We start from the raw sequence: 23885 nt of genomic DNA, 5'->3' as shown, positions 1-23885 counted from the left end.
TTAGAAAACCATGAAGAAACCAGTAACTCTAGGTTGAGACGACTGCTATTCCAGCAGTGCAGGAAAAACACGACACGTGAAGCAAGTGTCGACGGCCGGGACGATGAAAACAGTCTTTTCGCATGTCGCTATTGAGGGGGAAAAAAACGTTCTGTACTAGATTTATGTAACGAGTTACATAAGCCCAAGATATGGCTATATAACATACCGAACAAGTGACCACACACAATGGGCCTCATTTAATAAAACTGTGTGTAAATGTTTTTGTAGTCCAATCTGAACTTCAAATTCACGTTTATTTCAGTAACGTGGATTTTCTCACACGGCCAATGTTGACAATGCCAAATCACTCATAGTCCTTCCAGGATTTTGCGATTTTGCAATCACCGAAATGAACGCGCGAGCAAACGCCGCAATATTCGGAGCTCGCAATAGATCAAAATTACTGCAGGTTTTCCTCGGGTTTGGGCCGAGACGCGAGAAGTGACTGCATCACGACGCGCGTTCAGCCGAAGCCCTCGACGAGTCACGTGCGTCGAACATGAGTACAGCTGAAAGGTCTCGTTTACCAACAATCACTGCGAAGGACCATGCAGAACGATTCTGCGCGATTGCGATTTCGCCAATTCGAGTAGTTTTCCGCAAAACAAGCACAAAAAACTCAGTAAGATTCATCGCAAATTTTGGAAAAAGCCGCAGCGATAATCAAGCATTTCTGGCCGCAATAATCGCAAAAAAAAACAACAAAATCCTGTACGGACCGATTTACCGTATCATCATCCTCACATAAAAGGTTAGCTTATAATTAAATTTTTATTTGTATTAAAATACAAGTCTTCAGGCAGCAATAAGCCTGAATTAAAGACTCACATTCTGTAACACATTTAACCTACGAGCAGTAAGCAGGCCCAATTTGGCTCTTTAGCCTTACTGTAGCGCCATCTTCTGTTGTGAATAAATAATACGTTTGGAAATACAACATGGCTCCATTTTTATTTAAAAATAAGCAGCTGATCATCGGGCTAATACAGCACATCTCCCTTCGGCCTGTGCGTCAGTTCCATTTCACGTCGTGTCAGACCAAAGTGTGACTTGTAGTCTGTAACATACAGTATGTGCTTCAAATGCACACTCGGAGGCAGAGCGCGTTAAACGATAGTGAGCCGTAGCGGGGGGGGGGATCTACTGAGCTGAGAGAACAGCAGTGTGAGGGAAAGACCCGGTGAAAGCTGGTGTGTTTGAATGTGTGTGTGAGAAAGCGCACGCAAGCATGAACTTGAATATCACCTAGCCTAAGGGTGAGAGGGTGTACTAACTTTGCTCATTTGTGGGGGTGTAAGATCTGTAAGTGCTATTTACCTGCTTTTAAAATAAACAACAAAAAAGAAAGCAGTGTCTCAGCTGGTCAGCTTGAGTCAGAATTTATATTATTATTATTATTATTATTATTATAATACTTCATACCACTGTATTTTCCAGACAAGACACGCTACAAAATTCTGTCTTAGGGTTAACCCTAACCCACGTCATACTACTGTTGCAGGCATTTTTATTTTAACGTTAAAATGATACTTCAGCGCCCCCTACTGGAGCAGTCCAGTTCATATATTTTCTTCCATTATTATGATTATTATGATTATTATGATTATTATTATTATTATTATTATTATTATTGTAGTAACCATATTGTTTCCTCTCATTCCCCTATAATATCCGTAATTCCGCCTTTTCACTGCACGCGACGTCTGGATACGACGGTCTGAATTCACCTCCTAGCGACTTTCGTATTGCGTTTAAATTTCAGTAGCTAGAGATGAACATGGCACAAGCTTATTAAATTCTGTAACCTAAATAAAAACGTGAAATGATAAAATTGTTTAATTCTCTTCATGTAAATAGTTTTGACGAACATACGATTTCTTGATGACAACTTGAATGTTGTTTGTGTCTAGCTAGTCGCGGTATTGCCGCATTGCTAATTGTGTAACATGAGCTAGCTAGCGTCTATGTTAAAAAATATGATTGATTATGAAGTAAATGCATAACAGTCACGTTCCTGTCTAGAAAGCTTTGTTGGAAGCAGTGAAAAGGCAGCATACGTTTATATTTTATAAACGGGGGGGGGGGGGGGGGGGGGGGGGCATCCTTGTGATTCACTTTATGCAGTTTTGTTTGTTCGCTAAAGCGTATATATACCTATACCGTAAAACCACTAACAAATGGGCTAATGCAAAAAACGATAACGAGGACGTTGTCTGGAAAATACGGCACTTTGCTTTTTTTTATTACAAGAAAATCAAAACCAAAATGACAAAATACTATGCGTTTCATTCGAGAGTGGCTTTTCCAGGAGAAAAAAAAAGAAATTAACCATTTTTTCATTCTAAATAAAAAATAATAAGGAAAAAAAAAGGTCAGAATGAAGACCTCAACCGACTCCTTCACATGCCTGCGTATAAAACCCTAAAAGAAACTAAAATAATACATTCTGTCTCTTGCTCGTAAGGCTGTGCTACATTTCCACTACATTCAGAAAAATCATTTGGAAGGGGTGGGGGGGGGGGGATGGGAGAAAAAAGTGGTCGTGACCCACAGAGTCTCCCAGAGACTCGAGCTCTGATCCTAACCTACACGCTGTAGAGGGATCGAAAGTGACCGGGCGAATGAATAGTTAAGAAAAGGTGCCAAAACTTTCCTGCAGGGTTGTTTTGCTGCGTTTTATGTCATGATAGCAGACAACAGTCTGGATTTTCCATGTTTCTAAACTGGATTTTTTTTAAACGAGGGTGCCGAACAGCTCGTAAAATAAAATACGACATGCGTCACGCAAAAGTTTGATAACTGACCGTTAGCTAGCTAACCGCTGGTAACCGTAACGCAAATAAATATTAACCTAGTATGATTAAATTCGTCCCGATTTAACGACGGTAGTGCTTTATCACAGTTTTCTTGCAGTTACCAGCGTGATGATGTATGCAGTCACCACGGCAACGTTAACACGGCCGCATGCAAGCGTTGGCCATGTAGCGTAGCCGTTTACGTCCATCCTGTTCTCGTCACCAACTTAAGCCAGTTTTCGAAAGCCCGATCTGTTCTGTTCCGACCGAACAGATCGTTTTGACAGAATTTGTAGCTACAAGTAATGCATAGTTTCACACAGGTCAAGAACATTTCTACATACGTAGGCGAACTCAAATAAGCCGCCATTTTTCCCGGTATCCGTCTGAACTTTTTAAATCTGATTTTATTTATTTATTTCCCCTCGTCAGTTTAAAATAAAAACGATCCTCCAAACCGCTGTTCTCTTTTAAAAGCCCCCTTGGGTAATTTCATTCAGGCTGTATTGTCCATCACGTGTTAAGGAACGAGCTCAGAGACAGGGATCGAGGGATTCGGAGTCCAAAAGTGTTGTGTGCGGGATTGTCAGTGAGCTGCTGGTCTGTTAATGACGCTTCACGTCTACCAGTCCTTCGTTTCATCCCTACATCCTTCTCACTTTCTCTCCTCGAGCACCAGTTTCAGTGACACTCTGGCGCCGTCTAGCCCTTGGTGGAGTCGGGGGAGGTGCTCTCACTACCGAACACCTCCCGATACAGCGGGGGGAAGCTGTAGGCTGTTTCTGGGTGGAGCAGGCGGAAAAACTCCAGCTTGTCGATGTGGAGGTTGCAGATCGACTTTATCGCGGGAAGCTTAGCCAGCATCTAAAGATACGGGGGAACAACGGAGGCGAGAATGTAAAAGATTTGTTCGTTTATACAGTTAAACTCATAGTCGTAGTATTTTGATAACATTTTGTAAATCTTTAGTTATATGCTGTTAGGTTTAAAAATGGTGGCTATGCATACCTTGTTGAGTTTGTGCTCGTTGGCGCCCTCTCTGTTCAGACAGCGCTGCAGCGCCTGATAAACTTTCCCCTGCAGCCTCTGAACTGGCTGTCTGTCTGTAAGCCAGGGCCGATCTGTTTTAAAAAAACAAACAAACACACGCATCCCATAAAACATTCAACTCCTTCGAATCTCCTAACCTCGACTCCCACGTCAATAAGCTTGATAAAGTCACTAGTCTTAAACAATTTTTTATCTCTATGTCAAGGTCACCTACAATCTCGTCCACATACATCTATACGTATACACCGAGGCGGCCGTTTACTTAGTTACGGTTATTCAATATATTCTGTCCCTATATGTTGAAATACAGCCTTTATAGTATAGTTGAAATGTATAAATATAGTTGAAATTCAGCACTTATCTCTAAACCTGTGCAGTTTTATTTATTTTCTTAATTTCATTGTTTGGACCATTCTCAGAACAGCGCACAGTTCTACAATCCATGCGTTGCTGATTCTAAATAAATAAATAAATAAAAAGTCTTGCATGAAAAACTTAGTCTGTCATAAGAATATGCAGGTTTTTTTGTTTGTTTTTTTTGGATCTATGCTTTTGTAATATGTTATGAAAGTATTTTATGTAGAAACGGTGCGATGCCTTGGACTAAAATGGTGGTTATAGGCTTTCGTTCTGTATTGGCTAGCTACCAGTGCAGACGTGAAACATACCTTGGTTAACTGTTACGAATACATGTGTATATATGTACATGTAAAAACATGTACATATTAGAGGTCGACGGACTGAACGCTTTTGCAGATTAATCGGCACGGATAACTGACTAAGTATCGGTTTATCGGCAAAAATCCACACCGGTGGTTTTTGCGTCCGTCACGGGAGCGGCTGAGAAGGGTACGCTGTCGTTATACGGTACGAGAGCGGCCTCTAGAGGCGAAATAAAAACCATCACTGACAAATTATGTTGTGTTATTTGAACTGTTTTTGAACATTTTGGATCAATTTGGATGTATATCTTATTCACAGTTAATATATTTATTAATATTTATTTCATTTAAAATGGTACAGTCAGTACTGTTTAATTTTGTAATAAAGTTCAGCAATATTTTACTTCGAGTGTTTTCATTCAGTATCAATTTTAAAAACTATCGGTTGATTAATCGGTTATTGGCAAGTACCGCCCAACTATATATATATATATATATATATACACACATACACACACATACACACACACACACACATGTTAAAGATTTTACAGTTTAAATGTTGTCTTTAACAGAGAGTGCGCTTGCCAATACATTCGTGTGCGTGCTATTCACAGCATTTTAAAAATTTATTTATTTTTTTTATGAACACGCTCGCCGATACTGCTCCGCGTGCTCAGGTCGACCGTCCTCATGCTCTTTATTAAACACCATTAGGATCCGGTTACGTGTACTGTAGGAACGCAGTGTGTAGTCTTCTCTGCTTTGGTCATTAATCGTGAAATACGTCCAGATCGCGGTCATTTTCGTGTCATCTGTTCATTAGTGCTACGGCGGATCGTAGGCCTACGTCACATACGTTCATACTGGAACGTTATTAATGAGTATGGTATTGTACCGGTATCAATACCTTTATCGATACATCCCTAATAATAACAACAATAGTGTGCAAGTACTGTAGATTTTTTGCAATGCGACAGCATCAGGGTGCTGGAGTACAAATGAAATTTTGGATATAGGATTTAATTTAAGACCTGGGGAGAACAGGACGACGGCGCTGAACAGAGCCATTTCTTCTTCCGTGAGCTGCAGGCGGCTCATCGATTTAGCGAGTTCAAACACGGCGTTCACCAGGTCATCACAACCTACAGGACGAAGAGGGGGGGGGGGGGGGGGGGGATCAAAAACGTGTTCCCATAATCCAGCACACAGAGGCTCTCGAGCTCTAGCTCATGGTTGGCTGATCGTCAAGCACAACACAACACAACACAAGGTGTAGAAACTTCTAAAACGCACAGAACGTGAAGAAGGTGCTTTTAATTGGCACTCTGAGTAAATATAGTAATTAAACCAATGAACCTGTACCCGGTGGCAGCGATGCAAAACATTTTAATCATACAGTATGTGTACTCAGCTCGTACAGGATATTCAGGTTTGAGAATAGCCCGAGAGTTATCGAGTTATTAGTGGAAACTGCGTGCCAGCTGGCATCTGCGTCTGCGTTCCTGAATCACACCCTGCGAAAACGTAAACGCTCCATAATGACACAAACGCCACGTACCGAGAGATTTGAAGAGCTGGACGCTGGCGAACTTCCCGTCGAAGAGCAGCGTGTGGTTCGTGGCGTTGTAGGCTCGACACATCTGAATCAGCAACACGCTCAGACATCCTGCGGAGAGCGAGAGAGAGAGAGAGAGAGAGAGAGAGAGAGAGAGAGAGAGAGAGAGAGAGAACACAGGGATTCAAATCCAAACATATTTAAATGCAACCGTTCAAAACACAATGTCTAATGCACAGGATTATTGAGCTTCATGTGGCGGCTGTGGATCAGGTGGTAGGGCGGGTCGTCCACTAATCGTAGGGTCGGCGGTTCGATTCACAGCCCACGTGACTCCACACGCCGAAGCGTCCTTGGGCAAGACACGGAACCCCGAGTTGCTCCCGATGGCAAGCTAGCGCCTCGCATGCTGTGCGAGTGTGTGTGTGTGAGAGAATGGGTGTAAGAGAACCAGTGTAAAGCGCTTTTGTAAAAGCGCCAAGTTTTTATTTTTTCATTTTTAAAAAGCACCGTATAAGTGCAGACCGTTTACCGTTTAGTCGCCAACGGAACGAACCGACCTGCTTTAAAACGCACAAACGCCCAGAAGAAACGTTCTGGAAAAGGCTCAACGAATTGAAGGCAGGAAATGAAGTTAGGGACTGGAACAGGATTCAATCTGAAGAAGAATCGTCGTGCGGTGTATTTCAGTACAGACGGAAGCCGTAGGAAAAGTTAAGCTTAGTACACAACATTTCCACGGAAACCTGACGTTAGGGATCTTTCCAGAGAAATGTCCTGTTTCTATGGAAACTTTCTGCAACACTTAACTTTTACTACATCCACTACTGTGTGTGTGTGTGTGTGTGTGTGTGTGTGTGTGTGTGTGTGTGTGTGTGTGTGTGTGTGTGTGTTCTCTGACCTGCTTTGAGCAGGATGATCTGGTCATTCTGACACAGCTCCATGAAGCCGGAGATGCGCTTGGCGAACTCCACCACGTACTGGATGGCGTTAGTGAGGTGCGCCACGCACTGCTGCCACATCGCCTCCATCGGCTGAACGGGAACCAACACAGAGTGCGAGTGAGCGTGTGTGTGTGTGTGTGTGTGTGCGTCATACACGTCTCACACTTAGTGCAGTTTGACTGTTTTGGATTTACACGGTATGTTTCAGGGAAGGTCATAACCTCATCCTGAACTGTTATAACGCCTTAGCGATCGCTCAACGAACCGATCGGATTATTCGAGATTTAAAGGGACGAGTACCTTGCTCTGGTACGTGCGAGTTTCCTCGGCCGTGTACAGGTTCCACGCAAGCCGTTTCAGTTCCTCTGTACTGTACTGACTCGTCTCTACGTGTGACTTCACCACACTCTGAGCCATGCGTTCTGCAAAACACACACACACACACACACACACACACACATGAACATACCACGAGAGATACCTACAATCCAGCCCTTTTCACAACAACAAAGAAACATTTCAAAATGAACCAAATTAAAATAAAATATTTGGGTCTTAAACGTAAAATCTCATCATATGCGTCATAAATGAATTTCCTATCACGGCGCTGTTGAATTCTGATTGGTCAGAAGGTGTTGATTAATTCTCTACACCAGCAGCACGGGTTTATATTCATGCGCTCGTTGTGATATGTTGCCGTTTCTATGGTAACGGCTCATTCCCAGGGACTTGTAAGACGATCTTCCTTTTACGGAAGGAGTCTCCAGCGTGACGGTCTGAGGTGACGCTTTAACAGGAAGTTTTCCGACACCTTCAGGAGTTTTGTGGGTTCTCTGTATTGTGGCAGAAGAGTAAGGTACAGGGTGCTGCAGGAGACTGTGTCTGGGATGCGAGACTGACCTGTCTCGAGCAGCGAGAACCCCTCGTTGAGCGGCGAGTGCGTATGAAGGAGCTGGTATTCGTGTTTTAAGACCGCGGAGCCGTGTGAGGACGGGTCGCCACCTCCGCTGCTCCCTTCTCCGCTCGTCCTGCTGTTGCCCTGCAGCTCCAGGCCGCAGTACTCGTCCTCGGGGGTCAGGGGCAGGTCGAACAGCAGGCCTCCGAGGTCGTCGAGGTCGCTGAGGGCCGTGCTGGAGCTGCGGCTGCAGGTTCGCGTGTGTCCGTCGTGGCTGTTCTCTCCGGGTTCCTCCACGCCCACGGCGCCGGAGGACAGGACGCCGCTGACGCACTCCTGACCCTGCTGATGTTTCTGTACCTCAGCGTACAGGCTGTCCCGCTGCTTTTTAGACATGCGGCCAAACTTCACCGCTGAGAGAGAGAGAGAGAGAGAGAGACAGAGAGAAAATGTCCTTTAGCGCATGATGGCGTGTTCCCTTAACGTCCGAGACTCTCGACTACGTAGTGTACGGTGTTAAATATAGTGCACAGTGTGTGATTTGGGACACAGCCCTACACTAGTCACTAATGTCCACAGACCGTCCCATCACTGACCCTCTATTATTCATATAACTCAAGACTTCTTAATGGTCACTGCTTATAAAATTTTCATTATGAAGTGTTAATAATAGTGTGTTGATTTACGACCGCGATCTTAGTAACGGAAGAGTCATAGCGGCGTAAGGAATAAAACACTCCGCGCTCTATAACAGCACGTCTAAAAGAGTCTCGTTCCCCTCATACCACGGCAACCTGCCGACAATCACACGCGTGTATCGGTTAAAGATTAAACCGAACAGCACACTTTACTTTTTATCCATTTATAGTTACATCCAATGTTGCGGAACATTACCGAAGCAAGTCGGGTCCTGTTCTCGCTTACGTCACAGCAGCCGTTTCTCCCGCTTAACGTTTAATAAGACCTCGCCGCCTCACACGAGAAACCCCTCCGTCCCGAAGACGTCGGCTTTACCTCCGACCGTCCCACAGCGCCGACGCTGGAGACTCCTTCCATCGACAGTCCCCTTGCGGAAGACCGCGCCGCATCAAAGACGTCCTAACGAGATCGTTTATAAAGTGGAGCGTCCGCCGTACGAGTCCCTGTGAACGGGCTGTCGCTATGGAAACCATAACGTGTCAATATAAACCTGCGGTCAGAGCTGCCGTCAAGAGAAAATGATCCGACACAAGCGGACTTTGTCTCACCGTCGCGGCTCATGCCGAGCGCCAGGCATTTCTGTAACCGGCAGTGCTGACACCGGTTCCTGTTCGTCCGGTCGATCATACAGTTCCTCTGCCGGGAACACGAGTACGTGGCGTTGTTCTGCTGACTGCGGCGGAAAAAACCCTGCAAGGGAAATTGTTTTTATTTATTATGGAGTGAATCGTATCGTGCGCGAATAACCGACATTTAGGGGGAAAAAACGAAGTGAGAAATGTGCGTTACGCGATTTTAACGCACGACGCGGAGACCACCTGACGTGACCCCGGTATAATTACTTATATCTTAAAAAGAAATATATTTCGTAGACGTATACATTCTACATGTATCTACAGCAAATCGCAAAATAATAGGATCGGATATTATATACACACATATATATATATATATATATATATATATATATATATATATATATATATATATATATACACACACACACACATATACATATATATACATACATACATAATATATATATATATATATATATATATATATATATACACACACACACACACACACACACATACATATATATACATACATACATACATACATACATACATACATACATACATACATACATACATACATACATACATATATATATATATATATATATATATATACATACACACATATATATATATATATATATATAATGTATACATACAGGTTATTTATCCAAAAACGTTCAGGAAATGATTATTATTATTATTATTTTTTAAAACTGTCAGGTGAGTAAAAACAGACACGTTAGAAAATGGACTTTTTGCCTTTGGATATATGAAAATTCTTTCTTACAGCGTTGATGGGAATACATTTAATTCCGGATCTTTCACGACGGATGAATATAATAATAATGTTTCAAAGCAGCAAGCGATCACACTGTATCCGTATTTATTTCATTACTGACAGTATCATTTATACAGATGAGAGAGAGAGAGAGAGAGAGAGAGAGAGAGAGAGAGAGAGAGAGGTGTGCTGATTTATTTATTTGTTTGTTTGTTTATTTTGAATGCATGAATCTACCTTACCTTACATCCTTCACATGTGATCACGCCATAATGGATCCCTGATGATTTGTCCCCGCAGATCTTACAGGGGATCACCTCGATTTGAGCTGAGAGAGAGAGAGCGAGAGAGAGCGAGAGCGAGAGTGAGAGCGAGAGCGAGAGAGGTTCCTCACAAACAAAATCAGAGTTCCTGAAACATATTTGTGGTCATATACACCGCGTGTACCGGAGTGCGATCTCCTGTGTCCTCGTATCTCTTTCATTTTGTTCACCAGCACGTCACGCTGCATTTGAATCACAGAACAGAGACATAACGCTACGCTTAATGTTCCGGTTTTACCTACAGTTTAAACTCCATCCCCGCTTCGTTCCTTCGCTCGCGTACCGAGCGTCCGTCCTACGTCCGTCTCCGAGACGATTCGAATATTCCGGAAAGCGTATTCAAAGCGAACGCTCGCACGCGAATCATCCGTCTCGATTCGGAGTCAAATCGCTCTCTCACCGCAGTTCACTCGTTTCCTTTTTCAAACTGAAGTGGGCGGGGCTAAGACGATGCCGTCTGTCCCGCCGACAAAGCGTCCGTGAGTCGCTGCCGCGTTAATTCTAGAGCCGGGCAAGTTAGCGCACGTAGGGTCGAAAACCGCCGAGTGTCAGTCGTACAAGCCGATTAAAATATTAAGCCACGCCCATCGGGTCAGTCGTCATACGGGTCCGTTTAGGCAATTCAGCTAGCGATTCAAGCGCCGATGGACGTGAGGTACCGTGCAATCGTTTCTCGTGTTCTACAATGTGCTCTTTGGGTAGTTACGGGTAAAGAGGGGGGGAAGAAGAAGAAAAAAGAACGAACGAAAAAAAAAGAAAAAAAAAACCACCTTTCGGTTCACGTGACTGTGTAACGGTGAGCGCCGACCCACTTCAAGGAAATGCTTGATGTACATAAAGAGTATTTCAGGTCTGTGTGGGTTTTTGTGTCTCAGAGAGCATCCTGTTGAGTAAATAACGCACTTCTTAAGGACGACAAGGCGATCGTGCGCCATGCCGTACGTAGGAAGGATATGTTCGGCGCGGCTTTGGAGGAGGGAGGGAGGGAGGGAAAGAAAAAAAAAACGACACCGAGAAAGCAGAGACGAAACTGTGAACTACTAAACCGTTAGACGTTTAATCGTCGTATCTGACGCGTTCTAATCCGCAGATTCTGATCAGGTGTGAACGAAGAGAGTCTCTGTTGCAGCGGGGTGGACAGAGCGTGTTCCCGGAAATATAATCGGAACAAAGAACGGGAACGGTACGCCATCGCATGCGATGATGTAGCCCAAGGCGACGTTTTAAAAGCCACCAGAGACGCGGCGTTCTACGGTCCTGCTGCTTATCTAAACGCCGGAGTCCTCTCTGTCCCGCGAGAGCAGGTCACGAGGACGAGTGGCGTTATAAAGTTTCCTTCGCTGCACTTTCCGGAAGCCACGAGAGAGAGGGACTATGTTACAGCAGAGCAGAGCAACACAGACTCGTCCTGATAGCGTGTGTGTGTGTGTGATGACGCAAGCTGTTAGATAAGGCCTAGTTTATTATGATTTGAGGGAGGAGGCGGGGCGCTGAATATCCGGGGGTCACCGGACAAACACTGGAACACAAAACACTCGAACCCTATTATCACAAGGAGGAATCGTGATTCAGAACACGAAGCGTACGCGTGTACAAAAGGGTTACAACAAAAAAGATAGAGTGAAGATTAATAAAAAAAAAAACAAGTCCCGGTGATGTCAAACGTTCTCCTTTCTTCTTCTGTCCTCCTTCCTGCTGTTACATAAGCCCTAGCTGGCTACTTCCACGCAACGGGAGAGGACGGTCACCATAGCAACTGTAGTGATGAGTTTCTCCCCGTTTTGTCCCACCCCTTCCCTTCGAACGAGCACTCTCGGAAACAATCAGCCTCCGATCGGTCGGGATGACGGACACGTCGCGAGCGAAGCCGCGTCTACCGACACGTTTTCCAACCGGTGCAAGCGAGGGGCGTCATTTCGACGCCATCTCCATTCGTTCTCAACGTTTCAAATCGGTTGTGAACGTCAGACGCAACACGGTTGCCGATCCTAAGAATGCCGACACTCTTTTTTTTTTTTTTTGTCCATTTATAGTTACATGTAATGATGCGGAACGCCTATGAAAGTTTCTGATGTCAGAAAAGGTAAAAGTCAGAGCTTTACCAAAGCGCTGACGCCGGAGACTCCTTCTATAAATGTTAAAAAAAGTAAACGGCTCCCTGCGGAAAACGTCACCACATCGACCCTTACACGCGTTTTTCCCCCCCAAATCCGTTGACGTGCAGCGTCCGCCCTGTGCATGAGCCGCTACTAGAGAAACCATACCGGAACGTGTCGTATTAGTACCTTAATATAAACCTGCGACGTCGTAGAAGCGCTGACGATACACTCGGATATCGATATCGCGGCGCCCGTCGTATCGTCCGGCCCGACAGCGTATTTCACAAACCGATCCAAACCCTACCGGAGACGAGGCCCCGTCTCCCTCCAGCACGTTCTTAAAGAGTCCTAATAACTCACGCTAGCTCGTGACTCGTGACAGTACATCAGGAACACGTACTCGTAAAACTATTTTTAAGCCACGGCGACACGGCCGAGACGAGCCGCGATGTCGGAACCGGGCCTCGGAGGGTTTTCCCTAGAAGACACACCGCTCTAGGGCGCTCACAGTTATGTTAATCTGTCCAACCCGTTTCCTTGTGTCTACACCGTTTGGTTTAAAGACTCGCATTGCTCGGTGGTTAAAGTGGAGGGAAGAAAAAAAAAAAAAGCGCTCCTATTTCTGGCACCCTGGTGTTACCGGTTTAAGCACACGGTTATGTAATACCGAAGCTCTGCGACGACACGCTAATTCTGTAACGCGCCCTAGCAGACGAGACGGCTTTCCGTGCACCGTTTTACCTCTTCATCTTCACATTTCAGTGGATATTATGGTTATACGTGACTTTATACACGCTCTAATGACAGCCTGGGCTCGGTTTAAAAAGTTTTAAAAATCCATCTAGCAAACAAAATGCATTTTGATTAGTGAAACTTGGACTAATAGTTTTAAAGAATATAGAAAAAAAAAAAATGTCCAGCATCTCTTTAAGCACATTATCAGGTAATGTAATAATAATAAGAAGAATAAGAGAAGAAGAAGAAATTCTACTAATAATAATAATAATAATTTAATTTGGCCAAGTAACTAGCCAAGTACTGTTTAAAATGGACAAAAGAGACACGTTTGAGTTTTCTTTTTCTGTGGCACTCCTAAACTAAATAGTAATCGGTCCCTCCAGGATTTGGCGATTTTTTGCGATCGTAGAAATTAACGCAAAAATCAAGGAGACTCCACGGTATTCCGAGGAGCCTGCCATTTAAACAAAAAAAATAAATTACCGCAGATCTTCTACAGATTCGGACCAAGACGCGTCACGCGAAACGCGTCGTCGCATCGGGCGTTCAGCCGAAGCGCTCTGCGGCTCACGTGCGTCGAACACGGGTACAGTTAAAAGGTCTCGTTTATCAACAAGCGTCACCGCGAAAGCGCGCGCAGAACATTTCCGTGCGACCGCGATTTCGCCGATTCGAGCGGTTTTCCGAAAGAAAGGAAGAAAAAGCCACAAAAAAAAAAAAAACCTCCACGAGATCCTGTACATACTGATTAATACAGAATAGCGCACTGCACGAAGACTACAAAGCTGTTATGTGTTATATCCTATGTACAGAGCGTTTATACTGAATAGGAAGCCATTTTTGACACGGCGGGGGTGGGGGAATTGCCGTAGAGTTAAAAAAAAACAAAAAAACGGGTGGATTTTGTGTGTAGAAACTCAAGAACGGAGCCGACAACAATGGAAAAATCTACAGCATGTTTACACTTATGATAAAAGTGACCTACTGAATTGTGTAACCGAGCCACAGTTCGGAAGAAGTTCATCGTGAACGCCAACGCCGAAGCGATTATAAGCACCGCCCCCAAACGATCCCAGAACCTGTCCTGTGTGCGGTCTCGAATATTCTGACCAAGTGTTAAAAAATAAATATAAATAAATAAATAAATAAATAAATAAAACACGCCCTCAGACATAATTACATCGATATAAATATTTGCATATTCAGCTCGATATAATTTGCGACAGTCTTAAAGGAATCTGAACTTTAGTAAACTCGTATTCACTTGGTCAGGGATAAAGATTTGGACCCGAGTCTCTCCAGTGAGCTTTCAATAAAGCGCTCACGTTGAATCTGCGTCAGGCTTTGTTCAGTCACAACCACGGGAGGGAAGATTCATTCGATTCGGTGCGTTCGGCACGGCCGTGGTCACCACCGAGAGCTAATTAAGGCGCGATTTATTAGGGTTTGTGTTTATCAGCAGAGAAGCTGTAAGTAATCTTACACTCCTTATCTCCACGCCTCTCTCTCTCTCTCTCCCTCTGCATGTAATCAGTGTGTCAGTGCTGAACATCCAGTTCTTTCTTTAAAAATAAAAAAAACAGCAAAAACATGTGAACGAGCCTGGCAGAAACCCAGAAGGTCTTATTTACTATCACTGTGTATTCACATCAGAGTACAGAGAGCTAAAGCATTGCTAACACCGAGGGGCTGAGATCTGTACACTGTGTACACCATGCTAGGATAAATAATAGGAGCAGAGTGTGACTAGCTGCACTGAGACATTCAGCTATCTAGCCAGCTAGCATAACACTTTTCCTCACAAAATAACTAGCTAGCTTTATCCTGGGACATTTTCTACTAGTACCTAGCTAGCTAGCTACACCTGGCCATAGTCTCTGACATCATCTAGCTAGCTCTGTCAGCATATTTTAATGTTAGCTAGCTGGGAATATTTTAAATAGTTGACTAGCTAGCTAATCTTGGAAATAATTTCTAATGTTAGCTAGTAAACTAGCTTGATTTTAAGGACTTGTTTTTTTTAAATAATATAAAGGGCAGCTAGCTATGCTTGGGGATGTTTTCTAATGTTAGCTGGCTAGCTTTGTTTGAGGTATTCTCTAATATTCTCTAGAGAGCTAGCTTTATTTTGGAATATTTTTCCAAATACAACGGTGGTGATATTTTTCTCATTTTAGCTCGCTAACTTTGGGACATTTTCTAACGTTAGCTCATTAAATAAACAGCTTTATTTTGGGACACTTTTAAATATGTAAAATATATGTTTAAAAATATATCTATCCATCTACGCTTGAGGATTATTTTTAATGTTATGTTTGGGCCTATTCTTCAACATTTGCTTAGCTAGCTTGGTCCGGCATAGTCTCTGTTATCTAGCTAGCTTGTTTTGGCTACAAATGTCGGGTCTTCTAACGTTGCATTTTTTTTGGACACGTAATTTCTAAACATCATCTAGCTAACCTTTGTTTGGGTTATTCTCTACTGCTAGCTAGTCAATTTTATTAGCTAGTCAAATCGAACATTATATAGCGAACCTTGATTGGGTTCCTAAATGTAGCTTTCTAGCTTTGTTTTGGACATGTGCAATAAAGTTAGCACGCTAGAAAAAAAATATATTATCGAAAAATAAAAGTGAATAAATAAACTTCAGCTTGGCCTGTCTGAAAGTCCTTTTTTAATCCTCCCCACGCCTTTTTTCACGGCTCATAATACAGATTGGTGAACACTAGCAGCTCTGAATGATTAGCACGATGGTTTTACAAGCTGGCAGAAAAGATTATTTAACAGGAATGGATGTAAAACTGTGAGGTTTGATACATTTTTTCGGGTTACGTGTCGTGATATGTAAAAAATTTTTTACTAGCCTTAAAGATGAATGTAATTCAAGCTCGCTTTGTAGTCCACGAACGCTCGTGTTTTCTGCCTCGATGTTTTGTCTTTGCATAATTAAAATGTTTTTGTTTTTTTTAAACCCCAGTTTCCTTGTTACAGCTTCACCTGCTAAGCAGCGCTAACTGACCTTGTCCCTCCAGATTCCTCTTCGAAATAAACAAACAAACAGTACATATCATACTAAAGAGACTATATAATGCCTCATAATTGGACGTGACTGTGGGAGTAACTCATTCAGCTCTCCAGTTCAGACTAAGTTTGATCAAACAAAGCGATGGCATGTAATCCTTAAGATCGTCCTCTACATATTTTAGCATGGGACTGATTAAACCTGTAGTAGCACCGGAGCTGGTAAAGTAAGACGGTGGAATGACACCACTGCTCCTCATTAAATATGCACACGGGGATGAAATCGCGCTTCAGTATAAGTAACAGGACTGAATTAAAGCTCTGGATGTGTGTTGGTGTTTAATTAGACGCCGCAAGCTAAAAAGAAAGAAAAAAAAACGAGCGTCACTAAAATATTTTTTAATGGTCGTGTTTTACTTATTACTCATTTCAGGTGTTTCTTTCTAGTTATTATCTATACATAAGCTTTTACTTTATTAATATGTCAAGGTATTTATTTCTGTTCTAAACCTATTTAGGCTTGTAGAGAGAGAATCTGCACACAATTTTTTTCATATATAAACAAGAATCTAACTACGAGCACGGGAAGCGTTGGTTAGGAAGGGTCGCTACACGGGCATCGCTAGTGCGACAGTGTGACGGTATACGTCGAGAGTGAAACGTGGGACACGGGTACAAATAACGACTTTACAAATCGACCGTACGCATCGTTTGTAAGTGAGGCACTTTGTTTCGTATATGCGAGATATTTCTACTAGGATACTCCCAACAGCTCTGGCGGTTTGTGTAACTGATCGTCTCGCGGGTCGTCCTCCGAGAACGGGAAAAACCGCGATGCTCTGAAATTTGTTCATTTCGATCACAACATGAATTGCTCATAGCAACCCACACCTTAAAATGTCTAATCTGTTCACCGGGACCAACCATGACGGTGGCGAGACGAGGGAGGAAGAGCGGCAGCCGAGCCCCAGGCGGCCCGAGGACGAGTCGGTATCCGTCCACGCTGTACTCGCTCATAAAACATTAACACAGGGGCCCGTATCTTTAAGTCGAGCCCTTTGTCCTTAAGCGTGGGTTTGTAAAAGAGAAGAAGGAGCAGAATGGTTTAGTCCAATTACACACGGAACACTGCTCAAGACCAAACCGCTCAGAACAATGCGGCTATAAGAACATATTTATTACAATTATCAGCTCGGTCCCAAGCACAAACACTGCCTAGTTTAATTACATACTGAGACGTCGGGCGTTTCTTAACTCCTGCACTAGCTAGAAAGATAGAAAATTGATGTACAATTATCATCGCAATCCCAAACACTGCCTAGTTTAATTACATACTGAAACCTCGGGCGTTTCTTAACTCTCGAAATTCATAACTAACTAGATAGATTTTAAAATCGCCTGCAAACCAGAGAACTCGCATAAAAAAAAAACTCTGTAAAATATTTGATGAAAATAAACGATTTAAACTGGAACAAGACAAAAATAAAAACAACATAAAATTTTTTTTTTATATATATATTTTAACATATTTGCTATCAGTCTGCTTAATGTCGTAATACCTATAATATCCACAATCCTCTCAGAAAGAAATGTGCCTGACCAAGAACTGGTTTATAAATGTGAAGCTTGAATAATTATGTAAAATAATTAAAGCATTACAGATGGCCTTTTGTTTTTGTTAAGGAGTGGTCAGGCCGAATGGAGAAAAAAAAACAAAAAAACATTTGGAGTTTCAACGGGAAAAGACACAGGAATGTTGAAAACGATTTTGTCTAGCTAGTAGTAGTTAAGTTAAGTTTACATTTATTGATTTCGTCTGAGTGATGCTTTGATCCAAAGAGCATACAACCAAGTACTTGAAGGTTAAGTTCCTCACTCAAGGAGCATGCTGGGATTTGAACTCGGAACCTTCCAATCAGTAGCCCAGATCCTTAATCACGCAGCCATATAGAAAGGCGTTAATATTTAATAAAGATCAAGGTTTGGTTTACATTTGTCTCAGGTTGTACTGCTTTTGTTATTAACTTTGGGGTGGGGGGGGGGGGGGTGGGGGGGGGTGGATATCCATGGTTTTTGAAAAGGTTCTAAATAAATCAGTAGCATTATCATCGGTGCTGAAATACTGGCTGGTGAAAATGACTTGTTCACTGGAATCTGGAGTCGTTTTGTTGGAAACGACAACTCCGACTATCGAAGATTAAGATTCTCACTCTGATGGACAGTTACACGAGCTCCTCGAGGCTACCGAAACGTATACAAGCGTCCAAGACGGTTCTGTGCAGCTACAGTTTCATGTCCTCGAATATAAGTGCGGTAATTCAACATGGACGGGAGTACGTGGAAACTCAGCCAAGACGTGTCGTGTCTGAAGTTTGCTTTCACATTCTCAATTCACGCTAGCAAGTGGCGACACGACAGCTCATTTTCTAGAGTCGATACTGTACATGCATGTCTCATAGCCAAGACGTCTGCACGCGACATCAACCGACACCTGAATTGAGATTCTCTCTCTTCTGTGCAAATTAGCTACGACACTTTGAAGTTCAAAGGATTCACCTTGGCGAAAGTTTACGACTGTTACTCGTCACACCGTACGACACGATGCCAATAAAAATCTTGGTTAAATCCGATATCAGACTGTGTGTGAACGTGTGTTCTCCAAGTCAGGTTATAGGGTGAAGATCCTCTAACGATAGACCTACGATTCATCGGCGCAATCCAGGCTCAAGCAGAAATATGAACAACGTCGGGCCTCTGTATGAAAGTAGCCGGGCGGAAACACTTTTGAAAGGAAAAGACGACAAGTTTGGAGTCGTTCGTGGCTGGGGGAAAAGACAAAACCTTGGACTGTCCATTCTTCAAGTGAGCTTGAGGTATTAACGACCTTTCTTTCTGTCCGTTAGCACGCACGATAGCTTTGCAACTAACTCATCGTACAAGGGACCCGAGCATGCTGGCCGGTGAAGTTATATTAACGAATGTGATTCATATGCATTTGTAATTGTATTCGTCGCTGTCCCATGAGTCTGAGATCTCTTGGTTTTGCGGCGACACTGAATGGGTCTTTTACGACGTGCGATTTCTGTGTGACAACAAAATCGAGGCTGATAATCCCACAGGGTAAATCCGGCTTATACCCCACCCCCTCCCCCGATTACCATGTATACTAGCTCGGTGAAATCACCTCACCTCACTGAGGTGGACTCTGTGACCCTTGCGCTCGCGTCATATTGACCCACGGTGGTAATAACACTCTTCCGCCATAGAGGCCGCTGTTTCTTCCGACCGACTTATTTTCTGTGCAAAACTTTTTCCTTTTCTTTTTTTTTTTTGTTCCAATATCCATCCACAATGAGGCTTTGTCACTTCCGGCACAACATTTTTTGTGCTCAGAATAGACAGAGCAGTGGATAACAGTGTGCTCTTGTTTATCGATTTGCCCAGTTTCCCTGTGTGAGATTAATCCTCACAGACAGAAGTGGGTCAATGGAGCAGCGGGCTGACACACTTCACTGCTGCCGCCATGTTGTGCGACACACACACACACACACACACACACACCCTTGCAAGCTGACACACTTTCAACAAGACTTCATATTTGTCATTAATAAACAAACAAGCGGCCGTTCAGTCAGAACAACACGGCAGTGCTAAATATCTCAACTAAGCTAGCTAACGGATACATCTTAAACGACAGCAGTTTTACGGTTACACCAAACACCAACTAGGATAAAATATCATCAAATAAACCCTTGTGTTCACGACCTATTGTGTAAAATGAAGTTAGGAGACATTTTAAGACACCTGTATTTATTTATTTATTTATTTTTTAAAAATCACGCTGGTTCCCCTCGAGTTACATAACCTTAAGCCGTATCCCAAATCACCACGCAGGAGACGTTGAGTGGACTAGGTAGGGTGTACAACGCTAGCGGGTGTAGTGCACTTATAAAGGGAGCATGGAGACGATTAGGATTGAAGCAGATGTCCGAGTAAACACTGAGTTAAACGTCACTTTCATGGCTGTCAAAACTTCCCTGCGGCTTTGCAGGGAATAATGTGTATTAAAAACAACAATAATCTCAAAGCAAAGTATGTAACTATTTACAGAAAATGCGTATGTATGTATGAGCAAATTGAATATAAAGTCAATTTGTGTGTGTGTGTGTGTGTGTGTGTGTTGAACTCACCTCTCATGCTGATTTTTTTTCTTTTTTCTTTTATATTATCTGTCAATAATGATGTAAACTCCAGGGCATTTGAACATTATATGGAGGCAGGAATGGGATGAAATTAAAACCGTTAAAGCAACTAAACCGCATGAGGTTCACCGGAGAGTCGCGCGCAGAAGACAAGAAAGCGATCGAAGCGGCTGGAGTTCATTTCCGTTTCATTCCTCGTATCGGTGCTTCTTTCCCCCTGCGGTGTGTGTGTATGTGTGTGTGTGTGTGTGTGTGTGTGTGTCTCTCTCTCTCTCTCTCTCTCTCTCTCTCTCTCTAACCTACTTTTCAGCGCGTGGACTCTCACATGACCTCGCACCGCCGGTCCGGCCCTCCTTCGTTCTCCTTCAAGCCAATTCAGAGCACGCGCCTTAAAAGGGGCAATAGGTGTAAAAACCGGGAGTCCTAGTGGTTTCAAGCGGAAGTACAAAAACATTGAAAGTTTTTTTTTTCTGTTGGTTTTTGTTTGTTTGTTGTTGTTTTTTTTTTTTGTTTTTTTTTTACTTGACTCTACCTTTCATTCCTGTTCATGTACACAAAGCCACGCCCCGTAAAAAAAACAAACAAAACAAAAAAAAAAAAAAAAAAAAAATCCCAGCAACAGCAAATGTTTCCCAGCAGATTCTTTCATGTTATAAACATCACTTTCAAGCCTGTGAAGGATTGGATTCCTATCCGGGATATTCCACCCTTTGCACCCCGGTGTTCCTGGGAATAGGCTCTGGATGCCCCAGAACCCTGACCAGTGCTGACTGAAATACAGTTTGGTCATGTACCACAGCTCCTAGCCACCAGCCAGCTCTCCAAAGGCGAACACACGCTTACTCGACTCACGCTGCGTCACACTAGCTATGTTTCCATCCGAGTTGGGAATTTAGCTTATGAGATCGATTGGAATGTTTTGAAATCGTGAAATCGTTTGCGAATGAAGCACCGTTTCCTTCCGACGTGTTCAAGAGAACAAAACAAAAATCGTCACTTCCAGGAAGACTGGCACAAAGTGGGTGGGGTAAATGAAACATTTACATTTACAGAATTTGGCAGATGCCCTTATCCAGAGCGACTTCACATTTATCTCATTTAAACAACTGAGCAGTTGAGGGTTAAGGGCCTCGCTCAAGGGCCCAACAGTGGTAGCTCGGCAGTGCCGGGGTTTGAACTCCTGACCTTCTGAACAGTGACCCAGAGCGTTTAACCGTTGAGCCTCCACCGCAACCCTTGCCGTGCGTCAGACGTGAATATTATCCACCTTTAAAAGCGAATCAGACCACGCCCCTTTTGTGCATGGGCGTGGAAGCAATCGTATCTCGTGGCATTGCTTTTCGTTAGTGACCTACAGAAGACGTTTCGCACCGAAAAGCAAGACCTTCATCGCGTTTCTCTCATGTTAATCAGCAGGGGGTTGCTTTATTTTTTTGGGCAGGGGGGGTCAGACGTGAATTCAATCCCTATGTCGCGTTCATCAGTGCGTTGCAGTCGTGCCACGCTGAAATGCAATCCTTGTCCATTCACGGCCCTGAGGCGTGCTTGTGATCTCCTCTGAGAAGGTGAGAAGTTCCCGAAAGCGTTGGCGTCTATATTAAAGGAACGCCCTTAATCATCGAGCTTGAAAATAATAAACGCTTTATTATCAAGCTTTATTTAATGATTTATTTTTTTAAAATTACTACTAACACATGATAAAAATGCATTCAGGCTAAAATTAGGACGTGCGCTGGTTTAAACATTAGACCTGAGGTCATGTACAGTGAGTGACGAGTCCTACTGAACTGTGTGAGAGTTAAAGAAGGGGCATTTCTGCAGGTACACAGGGACTTTTGTTCTTTTTTTGTAGTGATCTGTTTCAGTGTGTGTGTGTGTGAGAGAGAGAGAGGGAGTAAATTGTGGCAGTGGGTCAACACGCCAGCCGTGTGGGAATCTCACACACTACCTGCTTTCTGCTCTCGCTCGCTTTGTTCACAGGTGGACCTGCAGGGATCACGCTCGGGGAAGAAATCCGAAACCGACGGGTTAAATGACATGCGTGTATACGGAGTTGTTCGTTTATCAGTAACGTGATAAGTGTACAGCATACGTGTATAAAAGAGAAAAGTAACGTTCTTAAAAACATTCCAAATGTGAGAATTGCAATGCTGACGGTTCTTACAGCTGTTCATCTGGCAATATAGTCATAGACGATGATTAAGAAACCTTTTAATAAACATATAATACACGAATAAATAAAAACAATTCTAATATTAATTTTAGTAAATAATCATCATCATATTAAATAACTAATCATATTCAAATCGATCAATATATTGCTACTAGTAGAGGAAATATAGCATTAGACTTTATGAAATGCTATGTAAAAATAAAATAATGTTTTAGTAATAATAATAATTTTAAAATAATAATAAAAAATGCGTTTGTAAAATTTCTCATTAAGTATAAAATTACGTCAAGGAACACACTACACAGTGTATACTGTATGTAATATTGTATTGTGTAAAAAAATATTTTTAAATATTTAATTCAGATTTTAATATTTTTAAATGCTAAAATTGTAATGACGATTTTATTTCTCCTGCCTTTTTATCACTTTTTTTTTTTTTTTTTTTTTTAAATATCTGGCAACTTGGTGATAAATGATGGAAAGAAATAAAATAATAAAGTACACAATACACAAATAAATTACATTTAGAAGAAACCACAGCATCACACTTTATAAAATCCTACATAAATAATAAAAATATCTATATATTTTGCGATTTGTAATGTTTGTTTTATTTATACTGAGTAGAAAAGTACTTCATGGTACAAAATACATGCCGCCAAATCGTTGTTTTTTTTTTCATGCGTATGGTCATTAATGACTGATAAACCGAATATCTAATGTGAAATGGATGTTCAAGTCCATGCTGCATGCCATTCGATATTTTTCACAACTTTTTAATGTGACGTCTGTTTCAATGATATCAAAAAAATGATAGTTATACGTATAGTAGTTTACTAGGTTATAAAAGTGTTCTGTTACGTTATCATAACAAGTCTGTATGGACAGACGAGACATAAAGGATTATTATTCTCGAATATACATGAACGTCAACGATCCTCAACAACAACTGCTGAGATCTCTTCAGCGGGCGTGTGAAACGTGGCCAAGAAAAACTGTGACATAAAGAAAGGGCGAAAGCGGCGGGGGGTTGGGGGGAGGGGGGAAGAGGAAAGGATGAGTGTGTTATTTAACCTGGGAGTGGTGATTATGAAACGAGAAGTGATTTATAGTAAGTAGGTTAGTGGAACGAGACCAGAGCTTCATCATCCGCTCTCAGCTTTGTTTACACGCCGATGATTCAGAGCACCGAGGAACGAGTGGATAATTGAAGGTTTGTTATACAGCGTTTAATGTGGAGGGAAAATAACACCAGGTTTTAAGATACAAATATGAGCGGTTACTGTAAACGTCCATCTCTACAGCCTTTATTACTGGAAGAT

At 42.6% G+C, this 23885-nt stretch overlaps 1 protein-coding gene across 2 annotated transcripts in view; it reads right to left on the bottom strand.

Annotated features, from left to right (window-relative positions):
• Positions 1–20781, bottom strand: part of rorca (RAR-related orphan receptor C a) — a 21661-nt gene extending 880 nt beyond the window's left edge. Inside the window, exons 1-10 of one of the 2 annotated variants that reach the window (XM_017467438.3) lie at positions 20379–20781; positions 10250–10335; positions 9194–9335; positions 7952–8359; positions 7352–7473; positions 7009–7141; positions 6111–6218; positions 5584–5694; positions 3846–3958; positions 1–3701 (exon numbers count right to left, since the gene is read on the bottom strand). The exon at positions 1–3701 is cut by the window's left edge and continues 880 nt beyond it. In XM_017467438.3, the coding sequence (XP_017322927.1) occupies positions 3540–3701; positions 3846–3958; positions 5584–5694; positions 6111–6218; positions 7009–7141; positions 7352–7473; positions 7952–8359; positions 9194–9335; positions 10250–10335; positions 20379–20385 (1392 nt within the window). In that variant the 5' untranslated portion in view covers positions 20386–20781 and the 3' untranslated portion in view covers positions 1–3539. Of the gene's footprint in view, positions 3702–3845; positions 3959–5583; positions 5695–6110; positions 6219–7008; positions 7142–7351; positions 7474–7951; positions 8360–8840; positions 9160–9193; positions 9336–10249; positions 10336–20378 lie in introns of those variants that run through there. The other variant, XM_053680471.1, reaches the window with a different exon arrangement.
• Positions 20782–23885: the final 3104 nt, after the last annotated feature.

The sequence above is a fragment of the Ictalurus punctatus genome, chromosome 5 (genome assembly GCF_001660625.3).
Source record: "Ictalurus punctatus breed USDA103 chromosome 5, Coco_2.0, whole genome shotgun sequence".
Taxonomy (NCBI): Eukaryota; Metazoa; Chordata; class Actinopteri; order Siluriformes; family Ictaluridae; genus Ictalurus; species Ictalurus punctatus.
The sequence above is the reverse complement of the archived record's forward strand: the minus strand, read 5'-3'. Positions and strand labels throughout refer to the sequence as shown.